The following is a 21,615-nucleotide window of genomic DNA, read 5'->3' as shown; positions in this document are numbered from 1 at the left end:
CGCCCTCCCCGTGCCGCGATGAGAGCACAGGGCTGCGGGCGCTGCCGTGCCCGCCTCCCTTGGCGGCGGTGGCAGGCGGCACTTCCTGCTGCCGGCCCGGAGGAGGCGGGGCCGGCGGGCCCTGGCGGTAGGTGTGTGTCGGGCGGTGGGGCTGGGGCTGCGCGCCGCCGCGGGAGGACTGAGCGCGGTCCGGCCCGGGCACTGGCACCTGAGTGCTCCGCCCTTCTGGCGGCCCAGGTCCGGCCCGGGCCTGTGTGTGCCTCGGGGTCCGTTGGGGCTGAGATGCGGCCGCTTCCCGGATACCTCTGGGCTGAGGCGCAGGGCCTCAGGGGGGCTGCGAAGAGCTGCGTGTTCTGTTTCTGCTGCTCCCTGATGTTTTCAGCAACGGATGGGCGAGGGAATAAAAAAGGGAGCCCCATGTTCCGCTCCGTACAACAACGACCCTGTGACCCGACTGTCGTTTGCCTCGTGTGGGAAAGGGTGGGCCTGGAGGTTTGAAAATCTTGCTCGGCATTTTTGTTGCTGGCTGCGTGTGACGGCTTGCAATCTTCATGTGCGTAGCTGGATCAAAGCCCTGCTCGGCATCGCGTTCCCCGCTGCAGTTCCCCACAGAGGCGCGTGAAAATCAGTGGCTTACTTCTGAAGTCTTTTTCTGGGGCAAGGTGTACGGCCCAGCAGATCTGGAGAAAAAAAAATACTCTCAGGTACCAGCCTTCCTGATGAGCGTTTGAAATCTGACTCTTGTACTTGACGGGGCACTAGGCAGTCTCCCTCATCAGCCTGGCTTCCTGCTGTACCTGAACTTTTAAGCATCTGTTCTGTCCCCTCTCAGCTATGTTCCCCAGCCTGGAAGAGGGCCTTCATAATGTCAATATTGAAGTCCACATAGGGCTTATAAACACCACACTTCTGCCCATTTTCAAATGTCTGCTTAATTATTTTCAGGATTCCAATTGTTTAAGAAATTTAGAAGTGTGGGATTTTTGTTTTAAAGGTTAGTTTATTATGCTTCTGAAGAAAAACCATTCCAAATGTGAGCCATATGGGGATCTTTTTGTTGTTGCTTTTTTTTTTTCCCTGTAATGTAGGCATTCTAGGATAACAAGTACATGATATGTCACGTTTTCTGAAATGTTAATACTGAGTTTCAGTGATTTCAGTTGAATGGACTGTTGTTGTACTGTTGGATTATACTACTATTGTACTACTATTAGTTTTCGTGGCAATAGCAAGGTAAATTCTTGTCATTTTTTTAGACTGTAAGAAGTTAATTTATTTGTAGTTTCTTTCAATAGCTGCTAATGTTGCTAATAAGGCTTTGAAACTCCTACCCATGGAACTTTGCCTTTGTCTGGACTCAAAAGTAAGTCTACATAAGGTCACATTCTTCTAGCATTAAGATTTTAATTGAATTAGAAATATTAAAAATAAAAAAAAATTCTTGAGAGGTTTTGTATGAAAAAAGTGACAAATAGCCTCTTATTAAAATAAAATGAATACCAAACATTCTGGTCTCTCTTCTCTAAGTATATTTACAATGAAAATGTATTTCAGTAGTCAAAATTCTGTATTATGAATGGAATAAACCTAGAGTGATGTTCTCTCTTTCCTTCCATTTAAGTTGTAAGCAAATTTAAATTTTTAGGTAGTCTTATTTCAGACTGAAGTGTATATAATTTTTAAAAATACCGATAATAGAGAGATGGGCAGATACCATTTGGGAAGATAACTATTTTATTACCTGCAGAGGAAAATGGTAAGGAATGAAATCTCTGTCAGGACTGAGCTACAATAAGACTTTCAGCTGAGCTTTTCAATAGGAATTAAAGCAACATCTTGAAATTTCCTGTTCCTTTTACCCATGTAATTTTTTTCACCAGATAGCTTGAAGATTTATTTTAAGGATCAGTAGAATTTCTGTAATTGAGAGTAGTGTTACAGTTATATCCTGACCAATATTTGGAAATTTGAGTGCAATGAAATTAAAAATTGAGTGCATTATTAAAATAGGAAGAATCAGAACCAACAGCTTAGTTTGTGGGTACACCTTATGTTATATTTATAATATATATAATATAGTTTATTTATACATATATAATATAGTTTATTTATAAACTTACAGAATATGATAGGAATCACAAAGAAAATACTTTGCTTATTTCAGTTCCTTGCCAGCAGATTTTAAGACCTAAAGGAAGATGTCCTTTTTCCCTAAAATTGCTTTCCTGTATGAAGTTGAAGAGTATCTCACCAAAGTGTTCAGAAATAATGAGGTATGTGACACAGTTACCCTTGACCATCAAAAAATAATAATTTTTTGTGTAACTTTAGTACCTTACATTGAATATTGTCTTCACATTAAACAGAGTTTTTAATATAAAATATTTTTTATACTTAAAATATAATATTAGTATTTATGCCTATTGGCTCAAAGTAGCATACAAATACTTAAATTAAATGGAATATAAATCAAGAGAATTCCATTTTGGATCCCACTGAAAAGTGGATCGTAGATAATTAAGCACATATTAACCACATAATATTGACAAGAAGTACTCTCTTACCCCAGTGTAGAATACAGACAATCTGTTAATTCCTAATGCCAAGGATAAATAATTGCTTTTTTATATACATTTTTATCAGTATGAAAGTTACTGATTCATAGATTTAAATTTACTCTTCTATTTCCTTAGGGCTGGTCTATATACAATAGCAGAGAGCTCTCTAGCAGTTGCTTTGATACTTGCTGCAAAATCTTTGTAGTGATTTTGCTGATACAGCTGTTTTTCCAATAAGTACTTCTCAAAAAATTGATGAGGCTTACAGTGGAATTAGGCTTCCAGACATAGGCATTCATCACTACTGCACACCACACAACCATATCCCTCAATATCTATGGGATGTTTTTTCAGTGGGGTTCTTTTGCATTGAGCAAGAGGCTTCTGTGTGAATCTCTTAATATAAAATCCCTTCTTTCACTTTCAGCTTATCACTGCTTTAGGTACACAGGAGGCAGAGAATAAATACCAATCTCTGTTAAGTCATCTATCTCATCCACCAGCTTTCACAACTGTAAGAGTAAATACCCACTTGGCCTCAGTGAAACATGTGAAAAAGTTGCTGTTTGAAGAAATCCAGAAGGTTTGTGCAATTTCTTTGTTACAGCAAAAACAGCAGGGCATTTCATCTTTCATCTGAACATGAGATGTTTTCATTACTGGAAACTCTACCTTATTTACCGCAATGCATCCAGTGGTATTAACATCATACAATCACACTGATTTCCTGTCAGCATATAACATTAAATGAAAATTCATTATGTACCAGTATCCCTCATCTCATCCCTCCAAGAAAGGCAATAACAGAGGGAAAAGACATCCAACTCTTTCATTTGGCAGATTCCAAACCCTTGATAGGATTGAGGTACTGCTGTGGTAAATAATGTAAAGGTGTTGCAAGTCTATAAGAGAAGATGACAGATAAAAAGGGTAGCTCAGTGTGCTATCTTCAGCATGCTTAGACCACTTTTATTTAACACTGAAGGAGAAGGCCTCTATATCTCATCAGAGAAACTGTTGAGGAAAGGGAGAAATTTGGTATGTTGTGAGAACTGGAGCCACAGTGATGCCCTGTGTGCAGCTACTGTATTTTCTTTTTTTAAACCTGCTTTTAATCTTTATATAATTTTCTGGATTTTTACTTATCTTAATGAAACATTTATTTATCTGATGATATGTAAACCATTATGTTTAAGAAATGTATTATTTTGAAATTGTGTCAGATCTTCACTCTGTCTAAAGAGATCTGGTTCTTTAAGTAAATTATTAATTCTAGTGGGTGTACAGGGAGCTTTTTCATGACAGGAGCCAAGACATTTCTGTGATGCATAGGTAGTTGACAGTGTTCTGCTGGCTGGGATGGTAATGAGTTTTGCTAATTTTAGCTTGATTGTAGAAATCTGGGAATGGGTATTGCAGGGTTATATTTTGCTTGAAGGGAAAAGGCTTTGCTGAAAACTGACTTAAGATCAGTTTTTCACAAACTTTGTTTATTTTTTAGTGTTATTACATGTTAGAAAAGGAAACCACATAACACTTTTGAGTGGAGGTATGATCATGGATTATTTTCCTTTTTTAAGAGAAAATATTTATTAGATGCAAACTGATTTATGGTTTTACATACTTCAAGGTTATATTTTAGAAGGCTCAGATGAGAAGACATAATTTTGTTTAAATCCCGGAACCTTTATAAAATGGCATTTTTTTTTTTTTTTCAGGTAAATATGTAAGTCAGCTATCAGTACCCAAACTTGGGCTGACAAGAAAAATGAAAAGTATTGCCAGCCTGGACTATTAAGTAAGACAAGGAATACACAAATTAAACAGTGGCTTACAACTAATAACATCTAAGGGTTAACAGAGAATACACCCAAACTTCTAAGATGGTGTCACTGTGTGTTCTGTGTTCTGACAACAGCTCAACCTTCTTCCAGAAGAAAGCAAAAATCAGTGATAGGGTTATGCATGTCAGAACACTCTCTCACTCCCTGAAGTCAGTTCTCAGGCAATCTCTTTGTGGTCTTGTTATTTCCGAATTCACTAAATGTTTAGTCTTTTATACCAGTACTTCTAATATATAATGTCCCTTTGCACACTATTTCCCAGCTGCTTTTAACTGTTTCTACTACTTTTGTGCTTTGTGCTCTACATCTATAAATTATGAATGGAAAAATGGTTTTCAGTTTAATTATTTAAATATTAGGTTTATTAGTAGTGCTTACTAATTATATTTTTTTAATAAAACAGCAATTTAAAGGACTATGTGTTCCAGTTCTCGAGCACCCAAAACTTCAGGACATTTTATTAATTCCTGTTATTGGACCCAGGTTTGAAATTTTCGGTCTTTTATGTTTTTAAAGGATTTTAAGTTTTTAAGTCTTAAAATTCTTTTAGCCTTAAAATGTTAACACAATTTTCTTCCAGATTTCTTATGAAAGAGTTATGGTAACTAACTCACTGTAACTGAGGCACAACTTCGTTTGTATTATGTCCTGTTATACAGTCCATTTACTAACCAGGTCACAGTTTTAGTCCTTAAAAATGAAAGAAAACATAGATTTCTGTCCTTATTTATAAGACTGATGTTTTATGGGGAAAATGTGTAAGCATCCTCCCTGGTAAGGCTTTATTTATAAGACTGATGTTTTATGGGGAAAATGTGTAAGCATCCTCCCTGGTAAGGCAGGTAGGTAGCAGATAGAGGAACTAAATTTTTGCAGTGGAATACAGAGCTATAGCTAAGTACAGGAAGAGTTTTCTTCCACTGGAAGAAATCAGGTGGAATCAAGAGTTACTCAGCAGTTGTTAAACACAAAAAGTCACTTCACAATCATCTAACGCAGGAAGGGATAGATTTCTCCACCCCAGTATAATTTATTTGTATACTTGTGCCAGGTTCATAATAGTGGCAGAATGTGCCAGAATCTGCATTATTTTGAGGATTAATTTTCTTCTTGACTCTTTCATTTGATATCTCTGTGACTAAAATAAATATTTTAATGTTATACATGATAGTTAACTTCTTTATTATATCTGACAAAATGCATATTTGTGAACTTGAGTTTACTTGGGGAACATTTGGCTTTTTTTTTTTTTCAGTATATTTCTCTTTTTTACTCAATTACATTTTGTATTTCTAGGCGAGATTTAAAAAAATACTCATCTGAAGTCATAGTTGGAGCCCAGTGTGGATATGCAGTACTTCGAGGAGCACATGTTTATGTCCCTGGAATTGTGTCCACCTCAAGATGTAAGAGTTCTCTAAAGACACCCAATTAAGTTGTAAAGATGGCAGAAAAAGTATCACCCTTGGATAATAGATAAATGAATAGTGACATGAAATTGTTTTCTAGTCTAAGCTGAAATGAATCTTACAGGTATGGTTTATGGTAATGACACTTTTAAAAGTTTTTCTGGCTTTTTTTTTTAAAAAAAATCACTATTTTTCACTCATTTTCACTCATTTTACTTGGAGTAAGTTATATGTAATTATTTCTCACTGGCCTGGCCTGTTTTAAAATCCTTTTCCCATATAATTCGTAGCTGAAATTTTAGTTCTTAAGGATTTTAATTTCTTGTTTTTCATTTCAAAATATTTTTAAAGAGAATTTTCAAAGTAAAACCTGTTTTTTTAAGAGTGTTTTTTTACTACTGAATACTGTAACTTTTAATATGGATGTTAAGTTGAATAAGCTTACAAATCAGTCAAAAAGTCACTTACCTTCATGATTCTGATAGATTTTAAGTTACAAATCTAAAAAAACCCAGATTTTCTTTTTTCTAATCCATTGGCAATTCATTTGATATTGTTTATGTAAGAGAGATATAGTAAAAATCTTCTTTTCATTGATCGCAACAATCTTCAGTTTTTATGTCAGATTCTTAAGAAATGGAAATTATTAATCAGTGCCTGTGAGACAAGATAAAAAAAAATCTACATATGCATGATTTTTGTTCAGCAACCTATTTTTGTTATTTAAATGTCAAGTTAACTTTATGTAAAATCAGTATAATTTTGGATGATTCACCTTATTATTCTATTGTGATGAGATCTAGTGATTATCTTGATTTTTATTATTAAACAAAAAGAGTCAGAAAAGCATTTATCAAGTCACTTAGTTTCCTTTCAGGAAAAAACCTTCAAGAAGTTTTAAGCATGTGCTTAAGTCAAATTCACTGAACAGGAATGTTTTTCAATCTAGGGCTTGATAATGAAATAAGTATATTGGCATAGCAGTTGTTGAAACTGCTTATTTAGACAACCCCATAAATATTCAAATCCTTCTTTGAGTCAGCTAGTGATTTATCATAATTGCTGCATGTAATTAAATAATAAGAAAATAAAATAAAAGGGCATGCTTCCCACTTGATGCCAAATATAATAAAGCTGTATTAAGCACAGATGGTCTAACTTGTGGTCTAAGGAAAAAAAATAGTACAGCAAGAACACATTTAATCACTGCAATGCAATCCAAATAAGGGTAAACTAATGATCAGGGGGCTTTTAGCTTAATTTAACTAATCAAACTATAACCTTTATGTTTATGAAATGCTGGTATAATCTGCAGAAAGCTTAAGAACTATGCAGGACTAGTGTATTTAGAAAGGATGATTGTCAGCAGAGAGCAAAAATTATTTATGTTTGAATACTGCAAAAATCATTGATGGATATGCTTCATGGAAGAGTTAAGTTGCTGCAGGTTCAGTGAAGTTTAAGCAGACATTAATACTGAGGAATCACATAAGGTTTTGTGTCACATTGTGTAAAAAGAAGTAGTGTAAAAAATGTAATTTCAATGACTACCCAAAAAATCTTAAAATTAAAGAATTTCAGGGCATTTGGGCATAAGAAGGCCTCTTGAAAATGGAAAAAGGGATTCTCTAGTACAATTCCAAGAGTGCTTGGGAAGCTGATTTGCCATTAGTCTTGTATCTTCTTGTTCCTTCAGCCTGTCAGTCACCTCAGAAATGCAATTTTGGACAATTCTTTTTATTGCTATCAGAAGAGGCCTTTATTTTTAAGCATATTTTTCAGCCTGTCAACACATAGTGCTTGTTCACTATTCTGTAAAATCACTTAAACCACCATCCCTTTTCTATCTTCTTTTGTTCTAGCTCAGAAAGTTTGTTAAGTCTTTAGGATTACATTTCTAGATTTTGATGTATATTGACATACTTTACTGATCTGGTGTATTTTAACTGGAGATATAAAACTTTCTAAGAGGATTATTGAGAACAGCAGTTCCCTTAAAAAACTTAAAGAAGGGAAGAGAGCCAGACCAGAACAAGAATATATAATCAGTTGTGTCAAAGCAATAAATAGTTGGAAAAAAAGCAGCTATAGCTATGTTCTAGGTAGCTATTGAGAGGTCATTAGATAAATTTGGCACTCCTGTCCATGTTCACTAAGGGTGAGCAGTGTTTTTTCATGTACTTGTGTGCTTGGAGCACACAGAGAGGACTGAAGAGTGTGCTTAAAACTTTTGGGTGACCCTGTCATGATAAATAAAGTGCAGGTTTGTGTAGCCTCTTTGAAAACAAGACACAGTGCCTGACTTGAAGATTGGTGTCTCTCAGTACCACCAGTCTTTGGTAGCCATCATTCACTGTGTAAAACTTTAAAGCTTTATAACAATTGATCTTCATTGATTACATTAAGAAAATGTGTGTTTGGTATGATAGAAGAGTGTAGTCTACTGAAAATCCTAAGTTACTTGGTCACTACTGTTTTGCTAATTGTCATAATGATTTCAAGCTTTCAATTTTTCTTTGTGCAGTTGTGAAAGCAGGAGATCTGGTTTCAGTGTATTCAGATATTGAAGGGAAGTGCAAGAGAGGAGCCAAAGAATTTGATGGAGTCAAAGTTTTCCTCGGAAACGGGATTTCAGAACTCAGTCGCAGTGAAATCTTCAGTTCAAGTGGCCCACTGAAGTAAGTCCATAGTTATTGCAGTCTACATGTAGAAATTTGCAAAGTGAAGGAAGAATAAGGGAAACACTTTGAATTATTTTGTACCCTATGTGAAGTCACAAAATGGTTTGCATGTTGGGATTTCCAATATTTTTTGGGAAGCCGTTAGTCTCATAGTAGGATCCAGATACCAATTTACTTGAGAGACAGGAGAAAATAAGTGGGAGTCTTTTAATAATTTATGTTTATTCAGTTCAATAATATCAAACAGAACTGACAAATGCTCTCACTCTGGGAAAATCGCATTTTGGTAAATTGTGTTGTACTACTTCGCTCTTTGGACGGAAAAGCAGCCTTTTCAATTTCTCCATCTTTTAAAAATATCTGTAGAGGCTTTTTTTTTATTTTTGGTGGGACAAAGGACAGAACATAAGGTCAGTTATCTTAAAAAAATTAGTAACATTTGCCAAAATAGTTACCTGTTTCAAGATTACTTGCTTTTCTATTTTCTGTTTTCTATTTTGTTGATGAAGCATATGGTTTATTCTTGTGTCACCTAAAGCACACATAAGAAGTAATGTAAAAGACTATGGATGTCAAATTAATGGCCAAGACTTTACTTCCTGAGAACAAACTACAAAAGTTCTAGTGAAAAAAAAGTACATTGCCAGAGAATTTCTATTTTATGGGAGCTTAAATATAGTAGAAATAGTGGTAGGATGTACCTGTTGAGTTGGTGACAAGGAACAGCAGTATGTAACACTAAATCTGGTGTCTGCAATTTGGCTTTCTCATATCCTTCCTTCTTGTTGGATTGTCTGGTACATATTCAAAATAATATTTGTTGTCTTTAGTAATCCTTTGCAGCCTCAGTGTTGCTTTTTCAGTGTTCTCTTTATTGTTATCCATTTCCTGGTACATTGGTTTAACAATTAAATTGGCATCAGAATTTCATCCATATTTAAAACTTTTAGGTGACTTCTAATTTTAAACCATAGGTTTGCAGGCAAATCAATGTTCCTGCAAGGCTTTTCCTATAGGATTTCTACAGTAATTTGACTGAAATATCTAGAATTTAGGAAGTAGAGAAAAATCTTAAGTAGGATTACATCTTGGTTTATCCTGTGCACAGAACCACAAATTTGCTTTATGCAGGTGATGGTTCCATTTTGTATTGTAATGCATTTTTTGCCATGATTTACTCAACCTAATGATGTAATTTTAAAAAATACCATATTACAAAATCATAGAAGTATTTTTCTTGGTTGTTCTTTCTTTTTTGAAATGAAAATTTCATTTAAGAAATGAAAGATTGTTGTCTCAAGTTGCTGTTTGTAAGTATAATGATTTTGACTACCGTTAAAATGTATAAAATGGAGTATTTGATTTTTTTTTTCATGTTTTTCAGGGGGCTGGGTGTAAGAGTGACAGAGCCAGTCTACCTCAGTCCTTCATTTGACAATGTGCTCCCTAGTCATTTGTTTTTACAGGTATGTTTGTTCCAAAACCAAAAGTCTGTACTATTTACAGAATAATGAATATTCTCTTAGCACACATTCATAGTTTCTACATTCCTTGTGCGTTGTAGCACCTAATTCAGTTTTTGGATTTGAGGAACACAAAGCATTTAAAATGAAGTCAGTATCTACATGTAGGTGGTTTAATCATACTGTGTCTGAGATATGATAAGAGATTTCAAAACAACATAAGAGGTATTTGCTTAAAAACATAGAAATTCCTCTTGCACAGATACTCTGTATAGAACTATTAGTCTTTGGAATCTGCTTATGAACTCTGGAACATGAGTCCCTTTCATAGTACATCATTCTGTAGATAATCAGGAAAATCTCCAAATATTAGGTTGACTTGAAGCTGTTATTTAAGTACCAAATACAACTTTAAAAGGTTTTTATACTTTTGTGTTGAACTAAGCAGAAAGTATTTCCGTATTGTCTAAGGTGCAGTACTGTCCACAATTCTTGCACATTATTTCTCTTCAGTGGAGCTGTTCTGTTTATACAATTAATAGCACAGTATAGCTTCTTGCTACTTTAGTTCAGCAAGCTTAGACTTCTGTGTTTTGATCTTACTGTTCTTTGTCTGCACCAATATGTTAATACAGTAAATGTTCCAATAAACAGGTTACTATAAAAGATTTGTAATAAACAGAGCTGCTCTCCTCTATGCCAGTATCAGCTTATTTTATTTGGACTTTTAGAACTGTAGTCTCCTCAGTCATGAGCTCTTAAACTTCAATCATAGATACTCAGACATAACTTTCAATAAAAAATGAGACACTGGGGACTTCTGACGTAAACTGTCCATTATATATAATGCAAATAGTTCATTTTCTGTGAAAGAATTGAGCAATATCATAGGTATCTTCACTGCTGAATGAATTATTTTTTTAAATGTGTTTGCCATTCCTTAGTAAAGAAGTCAATGCAGGTTATAAAGTTTGAATTCTCCCGTATTTGTTTTTATGATAGAATTTACCTTCTGTGGTTGTGAGCCATGTTTTAAACCCTCAACCAGGGGAGAGAATTTTGGATATGTGTGCTGCACCTGGAGGAAAAACAACCCATCTTGCAACATTGATGCATGACCAGGTAGGAGAAGTAATTTGGTATTTCCTAAGGAAGGAAGTCTGACCACTGTTCATTTATATAGCTCTCTTCACTTAACTGTTGGAATGCACAAATAATTTACAGCAACAAACAATAATTTGACATTTTACTTACCAATGTATTTTACATATCAGAGTTACTGAAATGGGCAACTGACAGTCTTTATCAAGTATTCACCATCAGCTTTAGAACTTTATTTGCTACAAATTGACAGTTAAAATATGTTTATTTTCATTTTTTAAAATGTTACTGAATTATTTTTAATCATAGAACTTTTTACATGCAAAGCATAGTTATGCAAGAATATGTTGGATTCATGAAACTGAGATGTATAAAAATGTGTACCAAAGAAATACAAAATTCTCTACAAAAACTTACTAAAAAGCTCCTAATTTGATGAGGATTTCTCTCAGTAAAAATTATCAATTCTGCATAGAATATGATAGAGATATGATTTTAGGCTGAATTTCTAGTCTGAATTTGTCATTCTGTGGTAGAATGTCACAAATCCAAAACTATCTCATGAGAAAGTAATAAAAATTAGAAGAAATGAAAAAAAAACATGTAGAGAAAGACAAAGGAAAGGAGAATGTAATAAAATAAGAATGTAGATATAGGATTACAACTTCGCATATGTTAAAATGTTATGTGCACAGTGAAATACAGAAATGCAGCTTACTCTTCTCTTGCATAGGGGAAAAGCATGTCATATTTCTTCTAAAATTTTGTAAGGTTTCATTTTTTTTTTTGTTGAATAGGGTTACTGGAATATATCAGGTTGTTTAGAAGTCTTGCAGTTACATTATGCAGGACTTTGACAGTTGCCTGTGCATAAATGTGAAGGCACAGCCTGTAATGGTATGAATGTATTGAGAAAAGGCATGTTTTCAGTTCTGTGACGGTTTGTCTGCAGAATTGTTTTCTTCCCTCAGTATGGAATAATGGCAGAAAGCATTAAAAATGCATTAGATGGTCATTAGGAATTTATTATACACATATATAAAGTTTCCAGTAAAGAATTTCAGTGTGATAAACAAAGGAAGTCTGCAAATCATGTATTTATGTCATGGATTCATTTACATCTATACTTTTTTCCATCTGTGTATCTACATTTTGTATAACTTTGCAGAACTGCTTTTTCCTTAGCCACTGTGCATATTTTGATTGTGCCTACCTGTAGCCGAAGTGGTAAAGATTAAAAATACAGATGTTGAATATTTATCTCACTTGATTTTCGTTTTCTGAGTATATAATTTTAGTTTAAGACATGGAAGATAAAGATATGGAAAAAAGCACTTCTTTTTGGATTTTAAATTTTTTTTTAAATTTTTAATTCACAGCTTTTCGATACTAATTTTTCACAGACAGCATATTAAACCATTAACATTTCAGAATATTTAAATCACTCTTACTTTTTTATGATATAATTGTAAACATTACTATATTGTTTTTAAATGATGTAACCAAGATGTAAAATTACTCTGTAATGTTAAGAGCTCTTAAATAAGAAATGGGAATAGTTAAAGCTTGAGAATTTATTATTATCTACATCCCAGTCTAGACTGCTGTTTTTTCCAGATGACTTTTAAGCAGTTATTCTCTGGCAGTGGCTGGCATGGGCCAAATGGAGAAGAGTTGTCTTCCAGCTTGTTCCTTTCTCTGGAGAAAAGAACAGAGAATCTGTGAATAGCCCATACCTGGAACTGTTCAAGGCCAGCTTGGATGGGGCTCTGAGCAACCTGGTCTAGTGGAAGGTGTCCCTTCCCATGGCAGGGGGCTTGGATTAGATGATCTTGAAGATCCCTTCTAACCCAAACCATTGTATGATTCTGTCATCTCTTTGTCTTTTCAGTATGCAGAGATGTACAGCAAATCTACTGTTCTTGAAACAGACAAAACTTTGAAGCAATGTCAGGTCCTAGTGTACATGTCCAATAGGTTGATGGTGTTAGGGGACAAGCAGTGGCATGTGGTTCTTGGGTGCACCTGTAGGAGGTGATTTGGCTCACAGTAGCTGAAGACTGGACACCACTGACACAATCTAAATTTATTCTTACCTCTCAGTCCTAGATCTACATATTGCCTAACATGACATACAGATAACAGCTTATCTTTACTGATTTATTTTACTTCTGAAACTATCTTTGTCATGTTACCATTCTATAAGCCTCTGGAGAGACATCACGAAATAGAAAAAAGTTGTTTTCTCGGCATACTGCATTTGCTGTAACAAGTCTAGTATAAGTTTTTGGTTGTTGGGTTGTTCTGGATTTTACTGGTACTACTGTTAACTTTCCTTTGTCTTCACAGATTTCATGTAGAAGGTAGTGGTGTGTGTCTTTTTTGATTTATTTGGGGGGAAGGAAATAATAAATCTTACTTTTACATAAAAGAAATCACGAGTAATTGTGATTTCTCTCCCCTCACCTCCAAACTTACTCTAGTATTTACACTATTTCCGGAAGTAACATGAGTGACAAGTACCACAAGTGTTCCAGTATGTTATGAGTCTAAGCAAGTTTGAGACATGGATGTGGGCCTCATTTCCTCAGCACTGAGCTGTAGTGTGATCATATTTCCTACCATCTCCATACAATACAAATTTAAAACCTGTTAACCTATTTTACTGTGTATTTGAGGCTTCTAACCTCTTTCAAATGATTAAATTTGTATCTTCGTGCCCAGTTAAGCAGTTCAAAATAACTGAAAAGAAACAAACAACAAAACCACTTGCCAGAAGTCAGGTATTACACCATCCCTTAGAGTAACAGTGACATGCAGTTGGAATGTGCACAGCTTCAGACTAGTGCGGCAATTGTGGAAAACATGTGGGAACAAGGACTGCAGGAGTGTGGATTTAAGAATAAAACGATTCTGTAGGGAAGACTGTGCTTTATTTATTACACTGCCCAGGGTTGAGGAAAGGAAATCGGGAACATCCATGTAATCCCTATGCCCTTGATGAAAACCTCTGCATATTTTTCAGGGTGAAGTAATAGCCATGGACAAGATAGCTAACAAGGTCAAGAAAATCAAGCAGAATGCTGAATTGCTACAGTTGAATTGCATTAAGGCCTTTTGCTTTGATGGGATAAAGGCCCTTTCAGTTGAGAAGAGAGAGGATAAACAAGGTAAAAAGAAAAAAAATTGGGTAGTAGTAGCTTTTAGAAGAAAATAGTAATGTTTTGCAAAGACATTATTAAACCTGTCGCAGGTTTGCAAGTCCTTGAAATCTTGGCAGATACCTAAGTTGCTTCAGCAGTGTGAATGCACTTTTATTTTCTATTCTTTTGTGATTATCAGCTTCTCTGTGAAGCAGATACAAAGGTCAAATTATCTGTCCTTGTCACAACCTAATATTCTCAAAGGAAATGCATTCCTTTCCCAGATAATACTGCAGACTGAAGAAGCCTTAAAGCTTCTTTCATGATCACATTTAACCCCATACTGGGAATTTTCTGAGCTAGTCTGAGAAAAAAATTATTTTTGGAGACTTGCTTTGCTTTTCTGCCTCATAATCCTCATCAGTAAAATGGGGTTATTAATACCTAACTCCCAGGAGTGCTGCAAGGTTGAGTTCATTGATGTTTGTTCAGCTGTTTAGGGGAAAGTTATATACAAGCACAGAGTATTATTTTAAGTAATTTCATTTGCTTTTCTGAAGTGATGCAGTTATGATATTGGTTCTGTTCCCATGATGGAATGATTTAAATGGTATCTGCTGCCTTGATTATTTTTAGTTTGTTGTGCAAAGTATGCTGTTCTTTCTCAGTCTATTTTATCTCAGTCACTGGTTAGCCTAAGTAGGAATCAGATTACATAATTCACCTTCTTTGTCCCTTTGCATTGCAGTTACTCCTGCTTTGGAGGAACAAAGGTACTTTCTTAAGAGTCTTATGAACATCAAATATTGTAGGTGGCAAGTAGCAATTAGAGATGAACAAGAGCAGGCTGTAATACTGAGAGATAATGAAGGCTTTTCTGTACATCCCTGAAAGTAACACTTTATATATTTTGAACATTTTAGTAATGGATCAGAGGTAGATAAACCAGTTAGACTCATTTTGTATTGCAGGAACAAGCTAGGCAGCAGTAGTATGATGATACAAGTTTGGCAGCTCCCTGGCACTGAGGAGGTAGAAACTTCTGGGCTGTTGAGCTACAGATTAAAGTATAGGCTCTGCTTAGAGAAGATACATATTATCATCCAGCTGATAGTCAGAAATTGTTCTTTTCACAATCCTTTTTTTACTGAATTGGTCTGTCATGGAGGCTGCATGTCATCTCACACATTAGAACTTGCAGAAGTTCATGTTATTATGAAATGCTTTATTTTATATAGCTATGCATGCATCACAAGAAATAGTTAATATATAGACAGTCCAGTTATTATAAGGCAGTCTCAATGATTAACTACAGGTTTCTCTCAGTAAAGGTTTGCACACTTTTGAGCTGACTATGGTTCTTTACAGCCTATATGTACAACTCTACAGATGTACAACTCTAGGTGTACCCAGCACCTCTTTTTTATTATTAAGTTTAAATTAAAAATTAAAATTTATTAAGTTTAAATTAAGTTTAAAACTAGAGGGATCATTTTTGAGCTCACAGAACTTAAACTGTTTAGTTTTCTGGGAGATGAAAACTACCACCCGCAGTGCTGAGACTTGTCTCTAGCTGAGACTAATTTTGGAGACACTGTCCATAGCACATAAATGTTTTATGTCATGGAAGTAGTAACAGCTTCTCCTTACCTATGGTGAAGTCTCAAGGAAGGAAACAGCCACATTTTACACTACTAACTTCTTTTTACAGAAGGGCCTCCATTCTTACCAGAGTCATTTGATCGAATTCTTCTTGATGCTCCATGTAGTGGGATGGGACAGAGACCAAACATGGCTTATTCCTCAACTTTAAAGGAAGTGACCTCATACCAGCCACTCCAGCGCAAGCTTTTCACTGTGGTATGTGTTAAACATTGAGTAGATAAACTAAATTGAACATAAATGCTTTTGCTGCATAAAACTTACCCAGAAAACGGTACCTCATTTTCCCTACTTTTTCAGCAGCCAGGAAGTATTAGGGTCCTTGTAACCTCTCAGCTCCAGCAGATCTGTTGCTAGGTGAAGCCAATTCATTGGAGCATGGGAAAGGTATATGTAATCTATATGGAAATAAAAAACTTTGTGTTCTTTTAATTCCCTCAGTTTCATCAGTTTTACATTACAATAATCACAAGGGTCTAAGTCACAGAGCAGGTGACTTAGGAACATGCTAAGGAGTGTGCTTGGGCTGATGCTGAAGGATAAGAGGAAACTTGTCAAAATCTGAATGATACATATTCAGAGTGAATGACAGCTTGAAAAGCAGCATAGATACAGCTTCCATGCCAAATACATGGAAACAGTTGACATCTAATAAAACTGACATAAGTATTGTGTATCCATGGCTGGCAGCAGGTGGTGAAAACAGATCTAATCTGTCTGGGATATGGAGAGCTGTACAAATAACAGATCTTACAAGGTGAATCATCTCAATGACATTAATAAACTGCATGAGCTATAATGCCTATTTGGAAAGAAGAATCTTTCTAATCCACGTTATCCTTCGCTGTATTCCCTGAGAGGAATTAGTATCCTAATAGTTTAATTAAGTGCTCAGTTTTAATATTCTAGATACATGGATTATTAGTTAATGTTCCTTAATTTGAAAGTTTTAAATTTAAAAATAAGCTGAAAAATTACTTATTTCTCCCTGCAGGCAGTAAAGCTGCTGAAGCCAGGAGGTGTTTTAGTATATAGTACATGTACAATTACACTTTCTGAAAATGAGGAGCAAGTTGCTTGGGCCCTGAAAACTTTTCCATGCCTCCAGCTTCATCCACAGGTAATAGTATTTTCAGGGCATTTTTTTTCACCATGGACAGATATGGAAAGAATTTAAAGTCTATTTTTGTGCTTAATTGAGCTTTATTTAGGCATCATTAAGTAGTTTCCTGCTGTGTATTGTGGGGTTTTTTTTGATTTGTACAAGTCCTTTTAAAACACAACAGGGACAAAAGATGGGTCGGACAGGTTAAAATTTCTCTTGCAATTTTTTTAATGCATATATTTTATTCTCTCCTTTTGCACATTCACAGGAGGGGCGAAGTTGTTTTCTTTTTATTACTGCCACTGAAGTCATGAAAACTTGCATGTAATGTATGGGATAGAAATTAAAATAAATCAGTGTTTCAAAGATGGAGGATGTTATATGTATGGGAGCTATTTTTGATTTATTTAAAAGAAATGAGGGAAAGAAATTATTTCAGGTTCAGTGTCCCAATAGTGTACCTTGTCTTTTTTGGAGTTAGTGTCTACTCTGAAAATGTCTGGGAGGAGGTAATATATAGGGAGATAATAGAATTTTTTTATCTACACTAGTTACAGTTCATACAATTCAGAAATATCTGTTACCTTTAACACTACTTCAGGGGGGTTTATCATCAGACCATGTGTGTCCCACTTCCTCTTTGATGATGAGATGAGCTGGGTGGGGTAGTTGTTTATCATAGTGGCTTTGAGGAAAACTCTGATACCTGTTCAGCTTACACATTCTGTGATGACTTGTACCTGTCTTCAGAAGCTTATATAAATCTTAAAGTGTAATTAAAAAAAATACATACAATGGCTCTACAATGAGAAATTAATATGATGGCTGGTAAGGATTTAACAGAACTGAAGCTTTCTGTGGTGTGTTCTTCTGTCTGTATTCTCACCCTCCACTGACTAAGAATTTTTCAGTTCCAGACGTTTCAACTGAGATTGTACATTTAACCTAACAGCATAAAACAATTCTCCTTGATAGAATGACAAAGCAAAACACAAGCCTTATTAACTCAAATGCAAGATTAATTATTGCTTTATAGACTTTCTCTCACCAGTAGTATTAGTCTTGAATAAAGCACTTCTGTCCGTTTTTCACACACAAATGCCATATCTGTAAAAATTAATCTTTTATGTATAGCATTATTTAAATGAAATGACACTGAATTATTTACCCACATATCATTTATAATACCTTATAACCAGTTCCCTTCTAGTTTAAACTAAGGTGCTCTTTTCCAATGGACATGAAACAGGAGTCTAGGGTCTACTTTCCTCATGTTCCTTTATGTATTTATTTCCCATATTCTTTACTCTCAGTGGACACCTCCTTTTTTATCCAGTCCACTGTTTCCCACTTTCTGAGTTTGGCAACATTTGGAAGCATACTGGGTAATGTTGGCAAGGAAAAAACAGGAGATGGAGCCATAGGCATTGCTATAGGTAGAGGTTACCACATGGCAGCTGCTCCTTTGTGCAGACTTCCTCTTAGGAGTTTACACAGTAGATCAACTTAAATGCAATTAACTTAACTGGAAGGAAAAATGAAAAGGTAGAGGAAGACACTGGTCTGCCTTTAAGCAAGTTACTTGAACCTGTGGAATACTGTTTTCCCTAGACTTTTACCTTTTCCTTCTATTACATCAAGTCATTACCCTCATCTCCTTTTGTACGTTACTTTTCTCTCAATTTGCAATAGACACTTCTATCTTTTACCTGGAAAGCACTGAAATCCTGCTGAGGGAAAGGAAGAATCAGTCTGCAGCCCCTTGGCTGCCCAGCTTTGCAGCATGCAGTACGTGGTTAAGCAGCTAACTCGCATCATGTGCTGACTGGGTGATCTCATGTGTTAGCAAAGTGTGATGGCTGAAAAAACGCTCTGCTGTAGGCTGCATTATGGACTACATTAAACTAGATTGACAAAGGAGATCTATTTTTGATATTGCAGATATGTTCCATCTCCTTACTGAATGCATTGAAAGAACAAACCAGCCAAGAATTAATTTTTTTCTAGGAATTAGGGTATTAAATAAGAACCAGTCATGGCTATTCACAAAAAATACTGAGAAAAGGTCTGGGATTTTAAGTCCTTCTCCTTTCCAGGATTTTGAAGCCAAATGTCATCTCTTGAAACTGATTCTTTCTTTTTTTCTCTGCCTCACAGACATGCATATGTAACAGTAGTCCCATTTACCTGTTAGTCTTATTACATGACTAGAAAACACAAAGTTATATTTTTCTTCTGCATCATCTGCCAAAATGATGCTTCTTCAGGCAGTAAAATACTCTGGACTGGGGCTTTTAGTCTTCAGTTGAAGTTTTTACTGTGAAGAATCCCAGTACTGTAGCCATTACAAAGAAGTTCTTCACAGAAGGGGAGATTGAGTGTTGGAATGGGCTGCCCAGGGAGGTGGTGGAGTCACAGTCCCTGTGGGTGTTTAAAGGAAGACTGGATTGCAGTTGGTACAGTTGACAAGGTGGTGTTAGGTCATAGGTTGGACTTGATGATTTCCGAAGTCTTTTCCAACCTGTTTGTCTCAGGGATTCTGCTGCTGTTACTGATGATACTGGTAATGGGCTAAGGACTCACTATTTTTGACTTAACTCATAGCTTTTAAGTCCGTACACAGAAGTGCTACCTCATTTAGAAGTGGCAACCTAAACCCGTTCGAGTTGCTGTCTGGTGGTAACAGCTTTCTTGGGATGTTTCAGCCCTTGGAGTGATGAATCGCTTTAGACCTGTGCACCTATCCTCAACAAGGGCTCTAAACTACTGAGATGAAGTGGATGAGGGGCATCACCACCTCCTCAAAATACTTGTATATGTCTTGTATAAATCTTGTGTATTTGTATAATATTAGCCAGATGAGGGCAAGAAAAGAAGCGACATTACTTCTGACTCTTCTGGTGCAAATGATACAAGGATAGATTGCTCACGTTAATTGTTCAGTATCTGCATATCCTCAGCAGAATACGTTTAGGGCATTTAAGAACCTTAGAGACACAATAATTTGCTTTTCTTTGTTCCTTGACCAGGAACCTCACATTGGAGGAGAAGGCATGAAGGGAGCTGGACTATCACTTGATCAGTTGAAGCTGCTGCAGAGATTTGATCCATCTGCTATGACATTGCAAGGAATGGATATTAATTCTTTGCAAGATTCTAGAGAAGATGACCTGATTTCATTGGCAAATAAGGACTGTATAGGATTTTTCATTGCAAAATTTATTAAATTGAACAGTAAATAAGGACTTGGGAATGCAACCTGAAAAAATACCTCAGTGAGTCTAAGAACAGTTCAGACGTGAAGTGCCTTTCTTTCTTCCTGCTGCAATGTTACCAAGCCAACGGGCTGACGGCAGGGTTGCTATGGCAGCACTAAAATCTGCCAGCTGTTCTGATGGGAAAGAGCCACAGGTTGCAGCAGAAAAGTCATGGTTGGGGGAAGGGTAGTATCATTTCTAACTCTCCTTCTGCTTTTGTATTTACAGCAGGTCAGTGCCTGAATGACAACTCATACTGCTGTCTGCTCTAGTTTCCCCTTATCTGCGGCAAGCGTAGGAAGGGGATGCAAGCTATGAAATGCAAACATAAATAAAATAGATGGGAATTATTACATTGAATTTTGGAAAGGGTAATTTCTGTGGACGTTTACCAATAGTTAGTTTCCTTAAAATAGTTCTTCTCAAAACACTGCAATATTTTACAAAGAACTGTTTTATAAATTGATACTTAGAACCTCATTTCTCTTTTATTTTAATACAAGCAAGATTCTCTGTACACATAGTATATACACAAAATACGATTAGGCTTTGTAGCATGTCTTTTATAGCAGCATGAATATATTAAACCATCTCACTCTGGGAATGTAAATAAATATTGTTTCAACATCAAACTTCCCATGCATAAACTGTATTGGTTCTGAAATAGCCTACTGGACTGGCTGACAAGTGACAGTTTTAAAATCAAACATTTGTAACAGAAGGGGCTACAGTTATGATTAATATATCAAAAGACAGAAAACAATGCATAATACCATCTTAAATGTTGCAAATCACCTTTCAAACAACTAAGGATATTAACTCTTTATTGGTTAGAAAGCATCACCAGCTAAAATCATGTGAAAATTGAAACTGGGGAAGCATGCTAATGGAAACTGCTTTAGTACATTGCTCAAAGTTTAAATAACCTAAATTTCTTAAAGATGTTAGATGTATTTGAAAATTCTGCTTCAGTTCCAGTTTGAACAATATTCTCAGTCCTGGAACTGACAATAGCACTAAAATTAGAAGGAAAGCTAAGGACAATGGAAAAATAGAAACTGACATCTGTGTGTGTTTGGTGTTTTCCCCTCACTCATCAATTTCCAGTTTTAAAAAGAATTATCTGAAAAATATCTGTCTTTTCACATGTAACTATTTGGTTAGATTAAAAAGAGAAATAGTTCTTTTACATTTTTCTTTCTACTATCAGAAGTGCTTTTAGTATTTGCTCACAATCAAAACAATCTATAGAATTCTCTTTCTCAGTAGTTTGTTTACTTATATTTTCCATAAATGTTTTGATACTGTATGTTTTCTACTGCTCTTGAATAAAAACCAAATGTTTTTTCTATCCTGCCAAGGTTGACTAGTGCAAGTACTAGTACAAGTCTA

General features: G+C 35.6%; 1 protein-coding gene across 8 annotated transcripts; it reads left to right on the top strand.

Moving 5' to 3' along the window:
- Positions 1 to 104: 104 nt before the first annotated feature.
- Positions 105 to 21,574, top strand: NSUN6 (NOP2/Sun RNA methyltransferase 6). 8 transcript variants are annotated; one of them, XM_088057220.1, is made up of 13 exons: positions 105 to 131; positions 562 to 1,363; positions 2,165 to 2,273; positions 2,986 to 3,141; positions 4,806 to 4,885; positions 5,699 to 5,808; positions 8,336 to 8,489; positions 9,877 to 9,958; positions 10,958 to 11,077; positions 14,082 to 14,226; positions 15,911 to 16,059; positions 16,856 to 16,981; positions 19,996 to 21,574. In XM_088057220.1, the coding sequence occupies exons 3-13, from the start codon at positions 2,199 to 2,201 to the stop codon at positions 20,206 to 20,208; spliced, it is 1,410 nt and encodes a 469-aa protein (XP_087913346.1). In that variant the 5' UTR covers positions 105 to 131; positions 562 to 1,363; positions 2,165 to 2,198; the 3' UTR covers positions 20,209 to 21,574. The 8 variants fall into 8 exon arrangements, with proteins under 8 accessions (XP_087913346.1, XP_087913363.1, XP_087913379.1 ...); XM_088057237.1 differs by having other exon boundaries at positions 112 to 127; XM_088057253.1 differs by having other exon boundaries at positions 117 to 131; positions 1,283 to 1,363.
- The last annotated feature ends 41 nt before the right edge of the window (positions 21,575 to 21,615 follow it).

The sequence above is a fragment of the Pseudopodoces humilis genome, chromosome 1, assembly GCF_049639895.1.
Source record: "Pseudopodoces humilis isolate 2021_Gansu_Grassland_sample_001 chromosome 1, ASM4963989v1, whole genome shotgun sequence".
In the NCBI taxonomy this organism is placed as follows: domain Eukaryota; kingdom Metazoa; phylum Chordata; class Aves; order Passeriformes; family Paridae; genus Pseudopodoces; species Pseudopodoces humilis.
This window is presented reverse-complemented; position numbering and strand designations above follow the sequence as displayed.

What these genes read in the sequence shown, in the direction of transcription:
- NSUN6 (XM_088057220.1), top strand. Translation starts at nt 2,199, where the DNA reads ATGTCCTTTTTCCCTAAAATTGCTTTCCTGTATGAAGTTGAAGAGTAT. An exon ending in ATTCCTGTTATTGGACCCAG is followed by an intron (nt 4,886 to 5,698) that starts GTTTGAAATTTT and finishes TTGTATTTCTAG; the next exon opens with GCGAGATTTAAAAAAATACT. An exon ending in CTAGTCATTTGTTTTTACAG is followed by an intron (nt 9,959 to 10,957) that starts GTATGTTTGTTC and finishes TTTTTATGATAG; the next exon opens with AATTTACCTTCTGTGGTTGT.